Source organism: Oncorhynchus mykiss, chromosome 18, assembly GCF_057628025.1.
Source record: "Oncorhynchus mykiss isolate SJ-2025 chromosome 18, ASM5762802v1, whole genome shotgun sequence".
NCBI classification, from domain to species: domain Eukaryota; kingdom Metazoa; phylum Chordata; class Actinopteri; order Salmoniformes; family Salmonidae; genus Oncorhynchus; species Oncorhynchus mykiss.
In genome coordinates this window covers 22,353,895-22,369,469 of record NC_143039.1, presented here as the reverse complement: position 1 = coordinate 22,369,469, position 15,575 = coordinate 22,353,895, and the positions used below count along the sequence as shown (strand labels likewise).

The window sequence follows — 15,575 nt, the reverse complement described above, 5'->3', positions numbered from 1 at the left end:
AGTCTCCCACCTCAGCTGTAGATCTCTGCAGTTCATCCAGAGTGATCATGGGCCTCTTGGCTGCATCTCTGATCAGTCTTCTCCTTGTATGAGCTGAAGGTTTAGAGGGACGGCCAGGTCTTGGTAGATTTGCAGTGGTCTGATACTCCTTCCATTTCAATATTATTGCTTGCACAGTGCTCCTTGGGATGTTTAAAGCTTGGGAAATCTTTTTGTATCCAAATCCGGCTTTAAACTTCTTCACAACAGTATCTCGGACATGCCTGGTGTGTTCCTTGTTCTTCATGATGCTCTCTGCGCTTTTAACGGACCTCTGAGACTATCACAGTGCAGGTGCATTTATACGGAGACTTGATTACACACAGGTGGATTGTATTTATCATCATTAGTCATTTAGGTCAACATTGGATCATTCAGAGATCCTCACTGAACTTCTGGAGAGAGTTTGCTGCACTGAAAGTAAAGGGGCTGAATAATTTTGCACGCCCAATTTTTCAGTTTTTGATTCGTTAAAAAAGTTTGAAATATCCAATAAATGTCATTCCACTTCATGATTGTGTCCCACTTGTTGTTGATTCTTCACAAAAAAAATACAGTTTTATATCTGAAGCCTGAAATGTGGCAAAAGGTCGCAAAGTTCAAGGGGGCCGAATACTTTCGCAAGGCACTGTAGGCCCACCACTTCAACACTACGCTTACTACCCAGGGAATATTACACAACTTATTGGTAATAAAAACAATTTTCAATGTCTTGAACAAGACAACTGGAAGGCATTGATGATACAGAGTCAAGAACAATGTGTTGAACGTATTTATTTTGTAGAGAAACATCTGAGAAAGAACGCAGTGGAATAACACCAAATCTACTTCAAACTGTACACAACATCATTAGTTACGATGCTGGGCTTCAAAACACAAAGAGAAAAGACTAGAGGGATCGGGGTTGAGGTGAGGAGGGGGATTCAGGGGGCAGACTTATTTGTGGGTTTCTCTTTATGGTCATTATTGTCTGCATCGGAGGAGGAAGACACAAGAGGTGGAATCTTTCTTTGGTTTATCCTCAGCTGGTGCCTGCTTCGGTTGTTGGTGTCTTAGCCTTAGCTGCCTTTGTAGACGCCTCTGTCTTTTTAGGGAGGCTCTCTTGAGTTGCAGGGGCTTCGGTCTTCTTTTTGGGGGCCTCTTGGATTGGAGGGAAACTTTTCTGAGTTGCCGCAGCTTCTGTCTTTTTGGGGACCTCCTTTCCATCAACCTCATCCTTCATCAAGGCTTTCTTAGGTGGCTGGGGCGGCTCTGATGTGGAGTCAGGGAAGAGGAAGAAGATCTCAGTCTGAACATTTTGTAGGATGTTTTTCAGTTGAGGAATTGAAGTAGCCTTGTGGAACCATCCTGATTGCTAAGCTCACTGTTTCTGTTTCTGTGAGCTAAATCAGAATGTGAGCTATTGTGTGATCAGGACGGTTCCACCAGACTCTAATAGAAGTAGACATACAATTTGAATTGGGAATGTATAGTATATTGTTAGCAATGTATAGTATATTGCCATGTTCAAATCAAATTGCACATCCTACTTGAATCAGATGCTTGCATGAATCGAATAGACACCACCTCTGCAACACATCCACATAACATTGGGATCAAATGAATCAATGACTCAATGTCTTACAATCGTACAAGGAACAACTCACAATCAGAATACCATTGTATCTGTCTACAACATGTTAAGAACATTGTCTTTGACATCATGCAGTTAGTTATACAGTGACATAGGTAGGTAGTGCAGACAGAGTGATACTAGCCATAACTGAGAATGAACAGCAATCTGGAGTGATGTTAGACTGTGACTGATTGTTCCGTGAGACATCTAAGATGGACAGTGATATAATGGTATGTTGGATTCCCTGGTGTCTTCTCCCTATACATCAGATCAGATGGTTCAGTAGGGCCGATGTCCAGTACTTACCACAATTCACTGCCTGCTCTAAAGAAAAGTCCACGCTGTTGGGGAAGAGGATAAATTACACCACTTAACCGGCAACTTGAAATATAATACCAGGTTTACTGCAAATGTGCTACAGACCCTATATAAACTGAATGTTGTTTGATCCTATGTATAGGTACCTCATTATAAGCCATGGGCTAACTGGGAATACTGGCTATGACAACCCACATCAAGTCATGAGTATTGAGCCTCCATTCCCTCTGGGTTTGTGCATCGTTAGCTCACCTGTCGTCGGGGGCGATGTCGTGCATTAGGCTGCGGTAGTTCTCGATCTCGGCTTCCAGCTTCATCTTGACGTGAAGCAGCTCCTGGTAGTCATCCACATGCCTCTCCACCTGCGTCCTCACTTGGACCAGCTCTCCCTCCAACTGCAGCAGGATCTTATTGAGGCGAGTCATCTCACGGTTGTACCGCCCATCCATGTCCTTCAGAGATTCCTCGTGGGAGTGGACCTGTGACGGACAAGGAAAGAGACCCATCAATTTGTGAGCAGATGTGACGGACAGGCACAGGGACCAATCAAATCCATTTGAACTCACTATTTTTATTTTTATTTCCTGACTATAAAGACACCCAGCAAGGCATTGTGAAATGCTATCGGATGTTGGACTGTTTTGTATTAGTTGTTGTTGATAAATCAAGTTCACATATGTTCCAGGTGGCGACCATGTTGATGACAGGTCATGAAGTTCAGTCTGGTTTGTAATGACAGAGTTCAATGTAATAACCAGGATGGCTGGTTCTTGTGTCGACAACACAGCTATGTTACATCCCTATATAGAGGTGTTGCATTCTCTGTAGGTTAAGGGATGTGTGTGTGCATAGTTGACCCCTGTTTAGCATGGTCAGCTTTACCTTGACCCAGTTTACAGTTGACCTACACTCTTAGATAAAAATGTGCTATTTAGTGTTATCTGGCGGTCCCCATAGGAGACACCTTTGAAGAACTATTTCAGTTGCAGGTAGAACCCTTTTGGTTCCATTTAGAACCCTTTATAAAGAGGGTTCTACATTGACCACAAAATGGTTCTACCTGGAACCAATAGTGGTTCTCCTATGGGGATAGCTGAACCCTTTTTTCTAAGCGTGTAGGACAGTATAGGTTGTGTATGGGGCTTACCGATGTTGGGTATTGTCCGGTGTGTGTGATGTCATTGGTCAGGTGATGTGAGAGAGAGAGAGAGAGATGGTGCAGGTAGGTATGTTTTACCATGCTCATTGTAGACTGTATGTCTATCTCCAGAAGGTGTCTCTGTCTGCGCAGGTCTTTGAGCTCATTCTTGCCTGAATGCAGAGCCTCATTATTCTCAACCACCTCTACCTTGATGCTGTCAAACTGTCAGAGAGAGAGAGAGAGAGAACCGAACTCAAAATCAAAAAAGCACAGTACAACAGCAAGATGCTGACACTAATTGAGGAGTCCATAAACACAAACAACTTCTGGCAAAATTGGAACCCCCCCCCCCCCCCACAATTTTTTTTTTTTTTTAAATTTAAGGAATTAGCAATACAAAATGGTGACATACAGGTAAGTGTAACGGATGTGAAACGGCTAGCTTAGTCAGCGGTGGTGCGCGCTAAATAGCGTTTCAATCGGTGACGTCACTTGCTCTGAGACCTTGAAGTAGTGGTTCCCCTTGCTCTGCAAGAGCCTCGGCTTTTGTGGAGCTATGGGTAACGATGCTTCGTGGGTGACTGTTGTTGATGTGTGCAGAGGGTCCCTGGTTCGCGCCCGGGTATGGGCGAGGGGACGGTCTAAAGTTATACTGTTACATATGGACAACCCATTTTAAAACATTCTACAACATCGTTCAAATTCATGCAAATGCAGAACAACACCAAATTCATGAGAATTTGAATGGATTAGAAAAAGCTATAAAGGACAATCAAAATCCATTGGACTCCCCAATTACTGACTAGGAGCTGTATAAGAATCTAAACTATTACTGACCAGGAGCTGTATAAGAAACTAAACTATTACTGACTAGGAGCTGTATAAGAATCTTCAGGCCCTCAAATTTAAAAAGCATGTGGACCTGATGGCATCCTAAATGAGATGCTCAAACTCACCAGTGCAAACTGTCAACTGGCTATATTAAAACTGTTTAATTTGATCCTGAGTGTAGGTTATTTCCCTGACATTTGGAATCAAGGACTCATAACCCAAATCTATAGGAAATTTGACCCTAACAATTACAGAGGCATTTGTATTAAACAGTAAACTGGGAAGGTTTTCTGTAGTATTATAAATGTAAGAGTTCTAAACTTCCTTAATAAGCACAATGTCTTGAGTAAAAGCCAAATTGGATTTATACCAAAACATCGCACGACCGATCATATTTACACCCTGATAGATAAACATGTCCACCAAAATATACGCTTGCTTTATCGACTTCCAAAAAGCATTTGATTCTATTTGGCATACAGGACTGTTCTACAAAGTTATTGAAAGTGGTGTAATGGGTAAAACATATTACATAATTAGTTCAATGTATACTGGTAATACATTGAGATTCAAAATTGGCCAGAAAATAACTTTATTCTTTAAACAGGGGGGGGGTCCTTCGCCAGGGTTGCAATCTGAGCCCTGCGCTCTTCAATATTTAAATCGACAAATTGGCCACTATTCTATAGAAATCCTCAGCCCCTGGTGTTAGCCTCCACAGCCTTGCCATTGAGAAGGGTAGACCCAGGAAAACCTGGCTCCGTGTAGAGGAAAGGCTGTGCAACCACGGCACCACAGGAGAACCTGAGACAGAGCTGCATTTCCTGACAAATTGTCAAAAAATATAAAACAATTAGAGAGTGCCCTTTTCCCCAATTTGAAACCCTTATTCAAGGTTTCAAAGACCTCTCTGATGAGAATAGGCTGCCCGTCCTGTTGGGGGAGGACGCAGAGAGCTATGGGTTGGCAGCGCACTACAGTACATTGCTGCCTGCCGTAAGATGAGTCAGTGTCTGACATACCAACATATGCTTATTGTTATTGTAATTGTACAATGTTGTTAAGGTTATTTTGACCCTTGATTATTGTAGTTACTGCTGTCCCCTTGACAATATTGATTATTATTAATTGAATTATGCTAAAATTGTAAATCTTTGGCACTATGTACATTGTTACGTCATGCCAATAAAGGAAATGGAATTAGAGAGAGAGAGAGAGAGAGAGAGAGAGAGAGAGAGAGAGAGAGAGAGAGAGAGAGAGAGAGAGAGAGAGAGAGAGAGAGAGAGATTAATGAATTAAGGAATGAACAAACAAACAAGCGAAGGAATTAGATAATTAATGATCAAACAAACTACTATAGTGCGGTTCATTGATAAGGAAGTAAATCTTCATACCTTGCTCTGGTACCAGTCGTCGGTATCCTTGAGGTTCTTCTTGGCCAGTTTCTCGTACTGGGAGCGGATCTTGTTGAGTGTGTCACTCAGGTTGTTGTCCTGGGAGTCAAACTCCACGAGGACGTTGGAGTCCTTGATCTTCTTACGCAGCTCATCAACGTCCTGCATGCCGCAGGGGAGAATACAATAGTTGTTATGGGCTATTTCAAGTAAAATCTGCTCTAGGATCATCTCTCCCATTCCCCAGTTATAAACCTAACCATTATGAGGTAAATCTCAAAACTGTTCCGGGAACAGTGGGGGAATGAGTGTGTGCCCTTACATCCTTATGGTCCTTCTTGAGGAAGGCGAGCTCTTCCTTCACAGACTCGATCTGGCTCTCCAGCTGCATGCGGTTCAGGTTGATGTCGTCCATCACCTTCTTCAGACCAATCAGGTCCTTCTCCACAGTCTTCCTGGCCTGCTTCTCGTTGTCCAGCCTGCAGAGGAGATGACAGGAGCATGTATCAGTACCTCTTAGCACCATACAATGTAAAAAGCAACATTGGGTTTTAGCAAAGACTGCTACATGTAAATGAGCACCATATTATTATATTATTATTTTTTATTAGAATGTCATAATAATAATAATCCAATAATATACATTTTATTTTGTGTATTTTTGTCCTATTTTGTTGTAATGAATTGAAGGTACTACTAAGTACTTTAAATACATCTCCAGGTGATAGCATGTCATGTCTCACTTGTTTTTGAAGTCATCATTGGCCAGTTTGGTGTTGTCCATTTGCAGTAACAAACGTGCATTATCCATGGTCATGTCACGGAGCTGAAACCGAGAGAACATGGGCCAGTTATTGAGAATCCAGTAAACACACCAAAGGATTCACAGACAGAGATCAAGTGACTATCAGGTGAATAAGCTCAGTTGACATAGACATACAGTACTGTACATTGATCATTTAATGGGAAAAAATGCGGAATAAATCAGTCTAATTAATCATATTAAATAATTAACTGAGTGAAAAATCACCTTCTTCCTGAGGTCATTCAATGGTTTCTCAACCACATCCCAGTCGCGGCCGTTGGGGTCTCCTCTCTTGTCCAAGATGTCCTGAATCTGGTCCTGCAGATCTTTGTTGGCTTCCTCCAGGTTCCTCACCCTGCCCAGGTAGCCGGACAGACGGTCGTTGAGACCCTTCATGGTCTTCTTATCATCCGGGGCGGGCCCGGGGGCAGGAGAGACCTCCTTCGAATTCTCCGGGTCAGAGCGCATCGCGTTCCGTAGCCCCTCCAGACTGGCCACAGACACCCTGGAGCCTCTTCCCCCGGCCCCACCGAACATGCTGAAGGCACTGTTCCTAGACATGGCAGTAGTTGAGAAAGAAAATAGAGAGGCAGTGTGGAACCGATAGTCACCTGTACAGGTAGTGATTGAGAGATGCGAGGGACTGCTGTTGTTATACCACTGCTCAACACCTGACACTGGCCCCAAAGATACGATTGGCTGTAGTACGTCCAGCACACCCCCGGGCAAACAGCTTTAGAGTAAACATTCAAGTTTTCCTTTGTGGCTTTGTTGTTTTTACTATGAAATTTAGAGTTCCACCTCAGCTGATTGGACAGAGGCGGACACCTGAGTGGGGAGGGTTGGTCCTTGCCCACATTAAAATCGGGTGATAACCTGAGAAGAGGTGCCTTTCCCTAAACTCGTGAGTGTGATACTTGAGACTCCTTCTCTCTGTCATTCTGACAAGAACACAAAGACAAGATGTCCAAACCAGGCGGATACAGCAGCCAGTCCGACACTCCCTCGGGTAACAAGCCCAAAAGCTACCCGAACGTCGCCACTAACAAGGACCTTCTAGAGCCCAACAACCCCAAGGTGGACCCGAAGGACCAGTCAGCCAAGAGCCAGGAGAAGGACCAGATGGTTGGACTCAACGACAAGTTTATAGCGTTCATTGACAAGGTGTGTTATTTTATTATTCTGTTGTTATTATTATTGATTGGATTGATCATTTTACAAAATCAATACATTGATGCAATAGGTCTGTCTGAAGTCTGCTGGTAATAGAGAAACACATGTATGGCAATCCTACATAATTATTTCAGCCATATGATATTTGATTTGATGCTTAATTTATGCATTAGATAGACCCAAAACACATCTTGAGATAAAACAAATGTATATTTCTAATTATCTACAGGCCTACATTTTTATACATTCTACTTAACTGTCATTATACTTCATTACCACCTTTACATAATTAGAAGCCTACCTTCACTAAAATAAGAGCCTCTGTAATCATCCCAGCAGCGGGGTTTATGTAGCCATAACATCCTACCCAGAGAGAGGTGCTCTAGCAGTCTCATCACCATCACTCACAGCTGTAAAGAAAACGTGCCAGACATAGAGTCTCCTGCTCTCTGCTCCGCGTTCTGAGCCTCTCTCTCTCCCTCTCTCTCTCTCTTTCATTCTCTCTTCTCTCTCTCTCTCTCCCTCTCTCTCTCTCTTTCATTCTCTCTTCTCTCTCTCTCTCTCCCTCTCTCTCTCTCTTTCATTCTCTCTCTCTCCATCGATCATAGCCGTTGAAAACGCCATAAGGTGCCACCTTGTGGCCAATAACAGAATGCCATTTCAAAATGGAATTGTTTTTCATCTCTTGCAAATTTTCCAAATCTATTTTCTTATATAGATTTTTGGACTTGGATTTAGTCAATATTATATCATATTTTTGTTGGGTTACATTTGTGAGTGTGGGGGCCTATTTGTTGTTAACAGACTATAATGTGAGTATGTTGTAGTGAATCACACATTGGTTCTATATTTAACGGCCATGAGAGTCTGGGTGTAAACCTAATGCATGTTGCTGCCACCCACACAGTGGAAGTATACCCGTGGGCAGATCTGGTGTTGCCCAGTTAGTGTAATGAGACCCTTCATCACTGAGGCTCCACATATGTGCACACGCACGCACACAAGCACACGCACACACACACACACAATGGCATCCCACAAGACTAACAGGTTGTAGAGTCACTTTTTCAATATCTGTTCAATTCCTGCTAGCAGAGAAGTGGAGGCATACAAATCTTAACCCACAATCCCCCAGTGACATGAATAAAAATGGATAGGAGATTGTTTCCTTCTATAACTCATTGTAGTTTACTCTGACTGGTTTCAGATGCAACAACCTTGATTGAGTTTCTGATCCAATATACTCTCTCTCCCTCTCCCTTTAGGTGCAAAACCTGGAGCAGCAGAACAAGGTCCTGGACACGCGTCTGAAGATCCTGAAGGAGCAGGAGGACTACCAAGGCAACGTGGACGCTGTGGTCCAACAGCTGGCCAACGAGTTGCAGCAGCAGATCCAGAAACTGGCCCGGGACAAACAGAAACTGAAGCAGGAGCTGGCCCGCTGCCAGGACGAAGTGGACCAGACACGCAACAAGTCAGTGACTTCACAGAGCCTTCACAGTGACTTCACAGAGCCTTCACAGAGCCTTCACAGAGCCTTTCGTAGTTAAGAGTTAATAGAATCAAATAGAACAGAATATAATGGAATACAATAGAAAATAATACAGTGCAATACAATAGAATGGCTTTGAATTGGACAACATGCACTGCAAAAGATAGATCTAAATGATGAATGTATCGACCATTTCAGAAAGCCCTAACAAACCACCCAACACCTGATTCCTGTGAAGCAGGCCTAGGGAGACAACTAGGACAGTCAATGGTATAATATAAATCAGAGTTTAGATATTGTACAGGTCACCAGGCCTACAGGAAATGCCACAGTCCACAACAGGAACCTCATCAGTCTAAAGTGACAAACAGCGTTTTCTCACGCTAGGCTACGGAGCATTTTTCCACCTGGGTCCCCAGGCCTCAAGAGTTGGAGGTGCTAATTCTTTATGCTTACATAAGCCTCTGTCCACTGGGTTTAGTTAAGTATATACAGGGGAGCTCTGGTGTGCCCTGCACTATGTCTGTGGGGGGAGGTAAATGTACTGTAGTCAGTGTACACTCCCCAGCCCCTCCACTCTACTCCACTCTACCCCCTAACCATGGACCTCTGTGTTACACAGTACCCACAGACATGGCTCTGAGAGTGGAGAAAATGTGGAACTTTTAGGGACCTGGGCCCATTCATCCCATCCATCCTGGGCTCTTACCCAGTCTGGATCAGCTCAACACAGGAATGCTATGCTAGGGTGTCTGTCTGACTTGTGGGGGTGAGAGGGAAACAAAGCTGCAGATGGTCTGACAGTAGGATGATAAATTGACATGTCAGTCAAAGGGGTTTGAGGATGCGTGTGGTGTGGTGTGTCGTGGTGTGTTGTGTCTTGGTTGTGGTGTGTTGTGTCGTGCCGTGGTGTGGTGTGTCGTGCGCGCAGGTGTGTGCACTCACCTGAGCTCCCATCTCAGTCATATCAGACCTGGGCGGCAGGTAGCCTAGAGGTTAAGAGCATTGGGCCTGTAACCAAAAGGTTGCTGGTTTGAATCTCCAAGCCAATTAGGTGAAAAATCTATCTGTGCCCTTGAGCAAGGAACTTAACCCTAATTTCTCCTGTAAGTCGCTCTGGATAAGAGCGTCTGCTAAATGACTCAAATGTAACCTATCAAAACAACGTCCTCTTCATTATCCACTCTGTGGTCCTCCAGGTACCAGGATGAGATCCAGAAGAAGTCGGATCTGGAGAATGACTTTGTGATCAACAAGAAGGATGTGGATAAGGGCCACCTGGCAGCCGTGGATCTGGCTCTGGAACTGGAGGACCTGATGGGAGAACTGGACTTCCTGAGGCGGGGCTATGAGGAGGTAGGCTGACTGACACACCCATCGGCCAATCAGAGGCTAGGTGGAACCAGAACCATATATAGCTAACATGGCGCCCAGTGTAAAAGTTTGCCAAACTCTCTTTACTGCATGGCGCTGTGTGGAACTATTGCAACTTACACCTAACCAGTGCACAAACCATCTCAAATCTGCCAACTAGGGCAGAGCGAAGGAGGCCGTTACCTGGAATGAGACGCAGCCCAGATCGCCTTCTCTTTACCCCTTTTTCTCCCCAATTTCGTGGTATCCAATTGGTAGTTACAGTCTTGTCCCATTGCTGCAACTCCCGTTTGGACTCGGAAGAGGCAAAGGTTGAGAGCCGTGCGTCCTCCGAAACACGACCCAACCAAGCCGCACTGCTTCTTGACACAATGCCCACTTAACCCGGAAGCCAGCCGCACCAATGTGTCGAAGGAAACACCGTACACCTGGCGACCGTGACCCCGTGCATTGCGCCCAGCCCGCCACAAGACTTGCTAGTGCGCGATAGGACAAGAACATCCCTGCCAGCCAAACCCTCCCCAAATTGTGCGCCGCCCCATGGCTCTCCCGATCCCGAGCCTGGACAGAGCCTGGACTCGAGCCAGGATCTCTAGAGGCACAGCTAGCATTGCAATGCAGTGCCTTAGACCAGTGCGCCACTCGGGAGGCCCAGATCTCCTTCTCTAATGTAGTATTGTTGTCCTGGCTGTGGTGTGACAGGAGCTGAAGGAGCTGGAGTCTCATATTCAGAATGAGACGGTGGTCGTGAAGGAGAGCAACATGAGATCTCTAGACATGGACGAGATCATCGACAGCGTCAAGAAACAGTACGCGGACATGGCCTCCCGTGCCAGAGAGGAGGCAGAGCTGTGGAACCAGAAAAAGGTGAGGATTTTTTATATTTTAGGTCATTTAGCAGACACTCTAATTCAGAGAGACTTACAGGGTTCAATGCCAAGGTTCAATGCCTTGCTCAAGGGCACATTGACAGATTTTTCACCTGGTCGGCTCTGGGATTTGAACCAGCGACCTTTCGGTAACTGGCCCAACGCTCTCAACCGCTGTTGGTGAGTGGTGGTGAGGGGTGGTGGGGGTGAGTGGTGAGTGGTGAGGAGTGGTGTGGATGAGTGGTGAGGAGTGGTGTGGGTGACTGGTGGTGGGGGTGACTGGTGAGGAGTGGTGGGGATGTGTGGTGGTGAGGAGTGGGTGGTGGTGGTGAGTGGTGAGTGGTGATTGGGGTGAGTGGTGATTGGGGTGAGTGGTGAGTGGTGGTGGTGAGTGGTGAGTGGTGGTTGGGGTGAGTGGTGAGTGGTGGTTGGGGTGAGTGGTGGTGGTGAGGGTGAGTGGTGGTTGGGGTGAGTGGTGAGTGGTGGTTGGGGTGAGTGGTGGTGGTGGTGAGGGTGAGTGGTGGTTGGGGTGAGTGGTGGTGGTGAGGGTGAGTGGTGGTTGGGGTGAGTGGTGAATAGTGGTGGGGTGAGTGGTGGTGAGTGGTATCTATTGTCCGTCAAGAATAACTTTTGTGGCCTCCCGGGTGGCGCAGTGGTTAAGGGCGCTGTACTGCAGCGCCAGCTGTGCCATCGGAGACTCTGTGCCATCGGAGCCCAGGCTCTGTCGTAACCGGCTGCGACCGGGAGGTCCGTGGGGCGATGCACAATTGGCCTAGCGTTGTCCGGGTTAGGGAGGGCTTGGCTGGTAGGGATGTCATTGTCTCATCGCGCACCAGCGACTCCTGTGGCGGGCCGGGCGCAGTGCGCGCTAACCAAGGTTGCCAGGTGCACGGTGTTTCCTCCGACACATTGGTGCAGCTGGCTTCCGGGTTGGATGCGCACTGTGTTAAGAAGCAGTGCGGCTTGGTTGGGTTGTGTATCGAGGATGCATGACTTTCAACCTTCGTCTCTCCCGAGACCGTACAGGAGTTGTAGCGATGAGACAAGATAGTAGCTACTAAAACAATTGGATACCACGAAATTGGGGAGAAAAAGGGGTAAAAATAAATAAACAAAAATAATAACTTTTGTTTTGCAACTTAATCACAGTTACACATCAGAGCCACACACACCAACATTATGTATCACAGTAAATGATGTTGACGATGCAACAAGAGTGATGTGTACGTGATCTTAAATATGTTCACTGATTCCCCTCGATCCTTTCTCCCCTCCCTCCCTCCCTCTTTCTCCCCCTCTCTCTTTCTCCCTCCCTCCCTCCCCTCTCCTCCCTCCCTCTTTCTCCCCCTCTCTCTTTCTCCCTCCCTCCCCTCTCCTCCCTCCCTCTTTCTCCCCCTCTCTCTTTCTCCCTCCCTCCCCTCTCCTCCCTCTCTCTTTCTCCCTCCCTCCCCTCTCCTCCCTCTCTCTTTCTCCCTCCCTCCCTCTTTCTCCCCCTCTCTCTTTCTCCCTCCCTCCCCTCTCCTCCCTCTCTCTTTCTCCTTCCCTCCCCTCTCCCCCCTCTCTCTTTCTCCCTCCCTCCCCTCTCCTCCCTCTCTCTTTCTCCCTCCCTCCCCTCTCCTCCCTCTCTCTTTCTCCCTCCCTCCCTCCCTCTTTCTCCCCCTCTCTCTTTCTCCCTCCCTCCCCTCTCCTCCCTCTCTCTTTCTCCCTCCCTCCCCTCTCTCTCTTTCTCCCTCCCTCCCTCCCCTCTCCTCCCTCTCTCTTTCTCCCTCCCTCCCCTCTCCTCCCTCTCTCTCCCTCGCTCCCCTCTCCTCCCTCTCTCTTTCTCCCTCCTTCCCCTCTCCTCCCTCTCTCTCCCTCCCTCCCCCTCTCAGATGGATGACATAGTGCTGACAGCAGAGCAGTATGAGCAGGATGTACGCAATGTGAAGAAGGAGATTGCTGACATGCTTCGTCTAATACAGAGACTGAAGGCAGAGCTGGAGACCCTCAAGAAGCAGGTGAAACGCTCTTGCACGCATACACACACACACACACACACACTGTCCCCCCTCCCTTTACCCCTCTCTCTCCCACTCTCCCTCTGACCCCCCTCCCCCCTCTCTCTGACCCTCTCTCCCTGACCCTCTCCCTCCGACCCTTTTCCTCTGACCCTCCCTCTCTTCCCCTGTTCAGAAAATAGTTGTTGAGAAGGACATTGAGGATGTGGAGGTGGATGAGCAGAATGCGTTGGAGCAGGCCAGGGATAATATTGTTGCGCTGGAAGACGCTCTCCGCAGGGCCAAGCAGGACATGGCCCGTCAGGTCAGGGAGTACCAGGAACTGATGAACCTCAAACTGGCCCTGGACATCGAGATCGCCACCTACAGGAAGCTACTGGAGGGAGAGGAGATTAGGTGAGTGACACAGGGGAGGACCGGAGGAGGGAAGTGTGTGAAGTGACAGGGGATGTAGGGGGGTTGTGTGTGTGTGTGTGACTGCTCTGTGTGTGTGTGTGTGTGTGTGTGTGTGTGTGTGTGTGTGAGAGTGAGAGTGAGAGAGAGAGAGAGATATCCTGCCTATACTTAGCCCGTATTCTCTCTGTCATTTCAGAATGAATGACCATATACGTCATCAAGGTAAAAGCTCTTCTTATTCCCTCCAGTGATTCACCCTCTTCTTCATTAGTTTATTTAACCTTAGACCCTCTAGGTAGCATCTACATGATACTTTCCTCTTCAGAGTAGCAGTGGTGGATAAAGAACCCAATTGTCATACTTGAGTCAAAGTAAAGATACCTTAAAAGAAAATAACTAAAGTAAAAGTAAACATCACCCAGTAAAACACTACTTGAGTAAAAATGTTAAAGTATTTGGTTTTAAGTGTACTTAAGTATCAATAGTAAAAGTATAAATCATTTAAAATTCCTTATATTAAGCAAACCAGACAACACGATTTTCTTGTTTTTAAAATGTATGGATAGCCAGACGCACACTCCAACACTCAGACATCATTTACAAACAAAGCATGTGTGTTTAGTGAGTCCGCCAGATCAGAGGCAGTAGGGATGACCAGGGATGTCCTCTTGTGAAGTCCGTGAATTAGACAATTTTCCTGTCCTGCTAAGCATTAAACACGGAACAAATACTTTTGGGTGTCAGGGAAAATGTAAAAAGTACATTATTTTCTTTAGGAATGTAGTGGAGTAAATGTAAAAAGTACATTATTTTCTTTAGGAATGTAGTGGAGTAAATGTAAAAGTTGTAAAAAAAAAAATAGAAATAGTAAAGTACAGATACCCCAAACAACTAATTAAGTAGTACTTAAAAGTATTTTTACTTAAGTAATTTACACCACTGCCGAGTAGTTCTTTCCCATCCTCAGTAAATGTGTAGAAGGGTGAGTAAGAAGAGAAAGATCCGATAGGAAGGAACTGTGACCTGTGTTGTGTCATGATCTGTGTGTGTCCTACTAAAATCAAATCATATCTCTTTTGCTCAGATTACTAAAACAAACCGACCAATCCCAGTTCTTGCTTACACGCAGACATTGATTTGCCTTCGAAGCCCCTCCTGACTCTGAAGCCCCTCCCATTAGATGCCGGTGGCCCCCCAACCAGCCCCAGGAAGCGTCTGCTGATCAGAATTGAGGTGGAGGCGGGCAGGGTCATGTCCAAGAGCTTACACTACTCCGACAATTAACCAAGCCCACCGTCACTCTGCTGTCGCTATAGTAACACGGTGTTGTTCTTCTTTCTCTGTCTCTTTTCCATCTAAAAAACCTTGCTGAGTCTTTTGTTTTACGTTAAGGTCATTGTTTAATAAGCTACGGTGTTAAATTTACAAACTTTGTTTTCAACTGCAGTTCGAAGACCATGTGCAACAGTAACAGGAGCTCTTACAAAATGTGTCCTGTGCTCTTTTTCATTACGTTTGTGGTGGGACAATTTATCTGTGCTCTCTTGTGCTCGTGTGACTGGGAAGGCCATGTCCTCCAAAGCTTGAATGTCACTGAACCAGGTCCAAAATAAAGAGAAAATATTAAGGAACCAAATATGTGTAGGGTTTGTTTAAGGAGTATGTCTGTCACCCGATACAACTCAGCCCTGAACTCAAGGAATACATGGGCCTATAGTCACCACACAGACAGAGATACACTTCCTAGAACCCCGGGACCACCACTGTTGTCATATACATGGGCCTATTGTCACCACACAGACAGAGATACACTTCCTAGAACCCCGGGACCACCACTGTTGTCATATAAGTACTTACATTCAGTATCTCCTTTTGATGAAAACAACTTTTTATTTTGACAACGGTCATGATAAACACAACTGTCTAATTTGACAACGGTCATGTTAAACACAACTGTCTAATTTGACAACGGTCATGTTAAACACAACTGTCTAATTTGACAACGGTCATGATAAACACAACTGTCTAATTTGACAACGGTCATGTTAAACACAACTGTCTAATTTGACAACGGTCATGATAAACACAACTGTCTAATTTGACAACGGTCATGATAAACACAACTGTCTAA

At 45.8% G+C, this 15,575-nt stretch overlaps 2 protein-coding genes across 2 annotated transcripts; one reads left to right on the top strand and one right to left on the bottom strand.

Moving 5' to 3' along the window:
• Nucleotides 1-796: 796 nt before the first annotated feature.
• Nucleotides 797-7,806, bottom strand: zgc:92380 (keratin). Its single transcript, XM_021570724.3, has 8 exons — nucleotides 6,369-7,806; nucleotides 6,082-6,164; nucleotides 5,661-5,817; nucleotides 5,339-5,500; nucleotides 3,210-3,335; nucleotides 2,225-2,451; nucleotides 1,961-1,995; nucleotides 797-1,290 (listed from the first exon to the last, which is right to left on the bottom strand). The coding sequence occupies exons 1-8, from the start codon at nucleotides 6,702-6,704 to the stop codon at nucleotides 1,061-1,063; spliced, it is 1,356 nt and encodes a 451-aa protein (XP_021426399.3). The 5' UTR covers nucleotides 6,705-7,806; the 3' UTR covers nucleotides 797-1,060.
• On the top strand, nucleotides 6,504-15,080 carry LOC110495456 (intermediate filament protein ON3-like). The gene is made up of 8 exons (XM_036951918.2): nucleotides 6,504-7,307; nucleotides 8,582-8,790; nucleotides 10,008-10,164; nucleotides 10,885-11,049; nucleotides 12,923-13,048; nucleotides 13,224-13,444; nucleotides 13,641-13,666; nucleotides 14,529-15,080. Exons 1-8 carry the CDS (start codon nucleotides 7,107-7,109, stop codon nucleotides 14,534-14,536), a joined length of 1,113 nt encoding a protein of 370 aa, XP_036807813.1. The 5' UTR covers nucleotides 6,504-7,106; the 3' UTR covers nucleotides 14,537-15,080.
• Nucleotides 15,081-15,575: the final 495 nt, after the last annotated feature.

Coding starts and splice junctions, on each gene's coding strand:
- zgc:92380 (XM_021570724.3), bottom strand. CDS start 6,704: ATGTCTAGGAACAGTGCCTTCAGCATGTTCGGTGGGGCCGGGGGAAGA. Junction 5,818..6,081: donor AATGATGACTTCAAAAACAA/GTGAGACATGAC, acceptor TCTCCTCTGCAG/GCTGGACAACGAGAAGCAGG. Junction 3,336..5,338: donor ACGACTGGTACCAGAGCAAG/GTATGAAGATTT, acceptor TCTCTCTGACAG/TTTGACAGCATCAAGGTAGA.
- LOC110495456 (XM_036951918.2), top strand. CDS start 7,107: ATGTCCAAACCAGGCGGATACAGCAGCCAGTCCGACACTCCCTCGGGT. Junction 10,165..10,884: donor TGAGGCGGGGCTATGAGGAG/GTAGGCTGACTG, acceptor GTGGTGTGACAG/GAGCTGAAGGAGCTGGAGTC. Junction 13,445..13,640: donor CTGGAGGGAGAGGAGATTAG/GTGAGTGACACA, acceptor CTGTCATTTCAG/AATGAATGACCATATACGTC.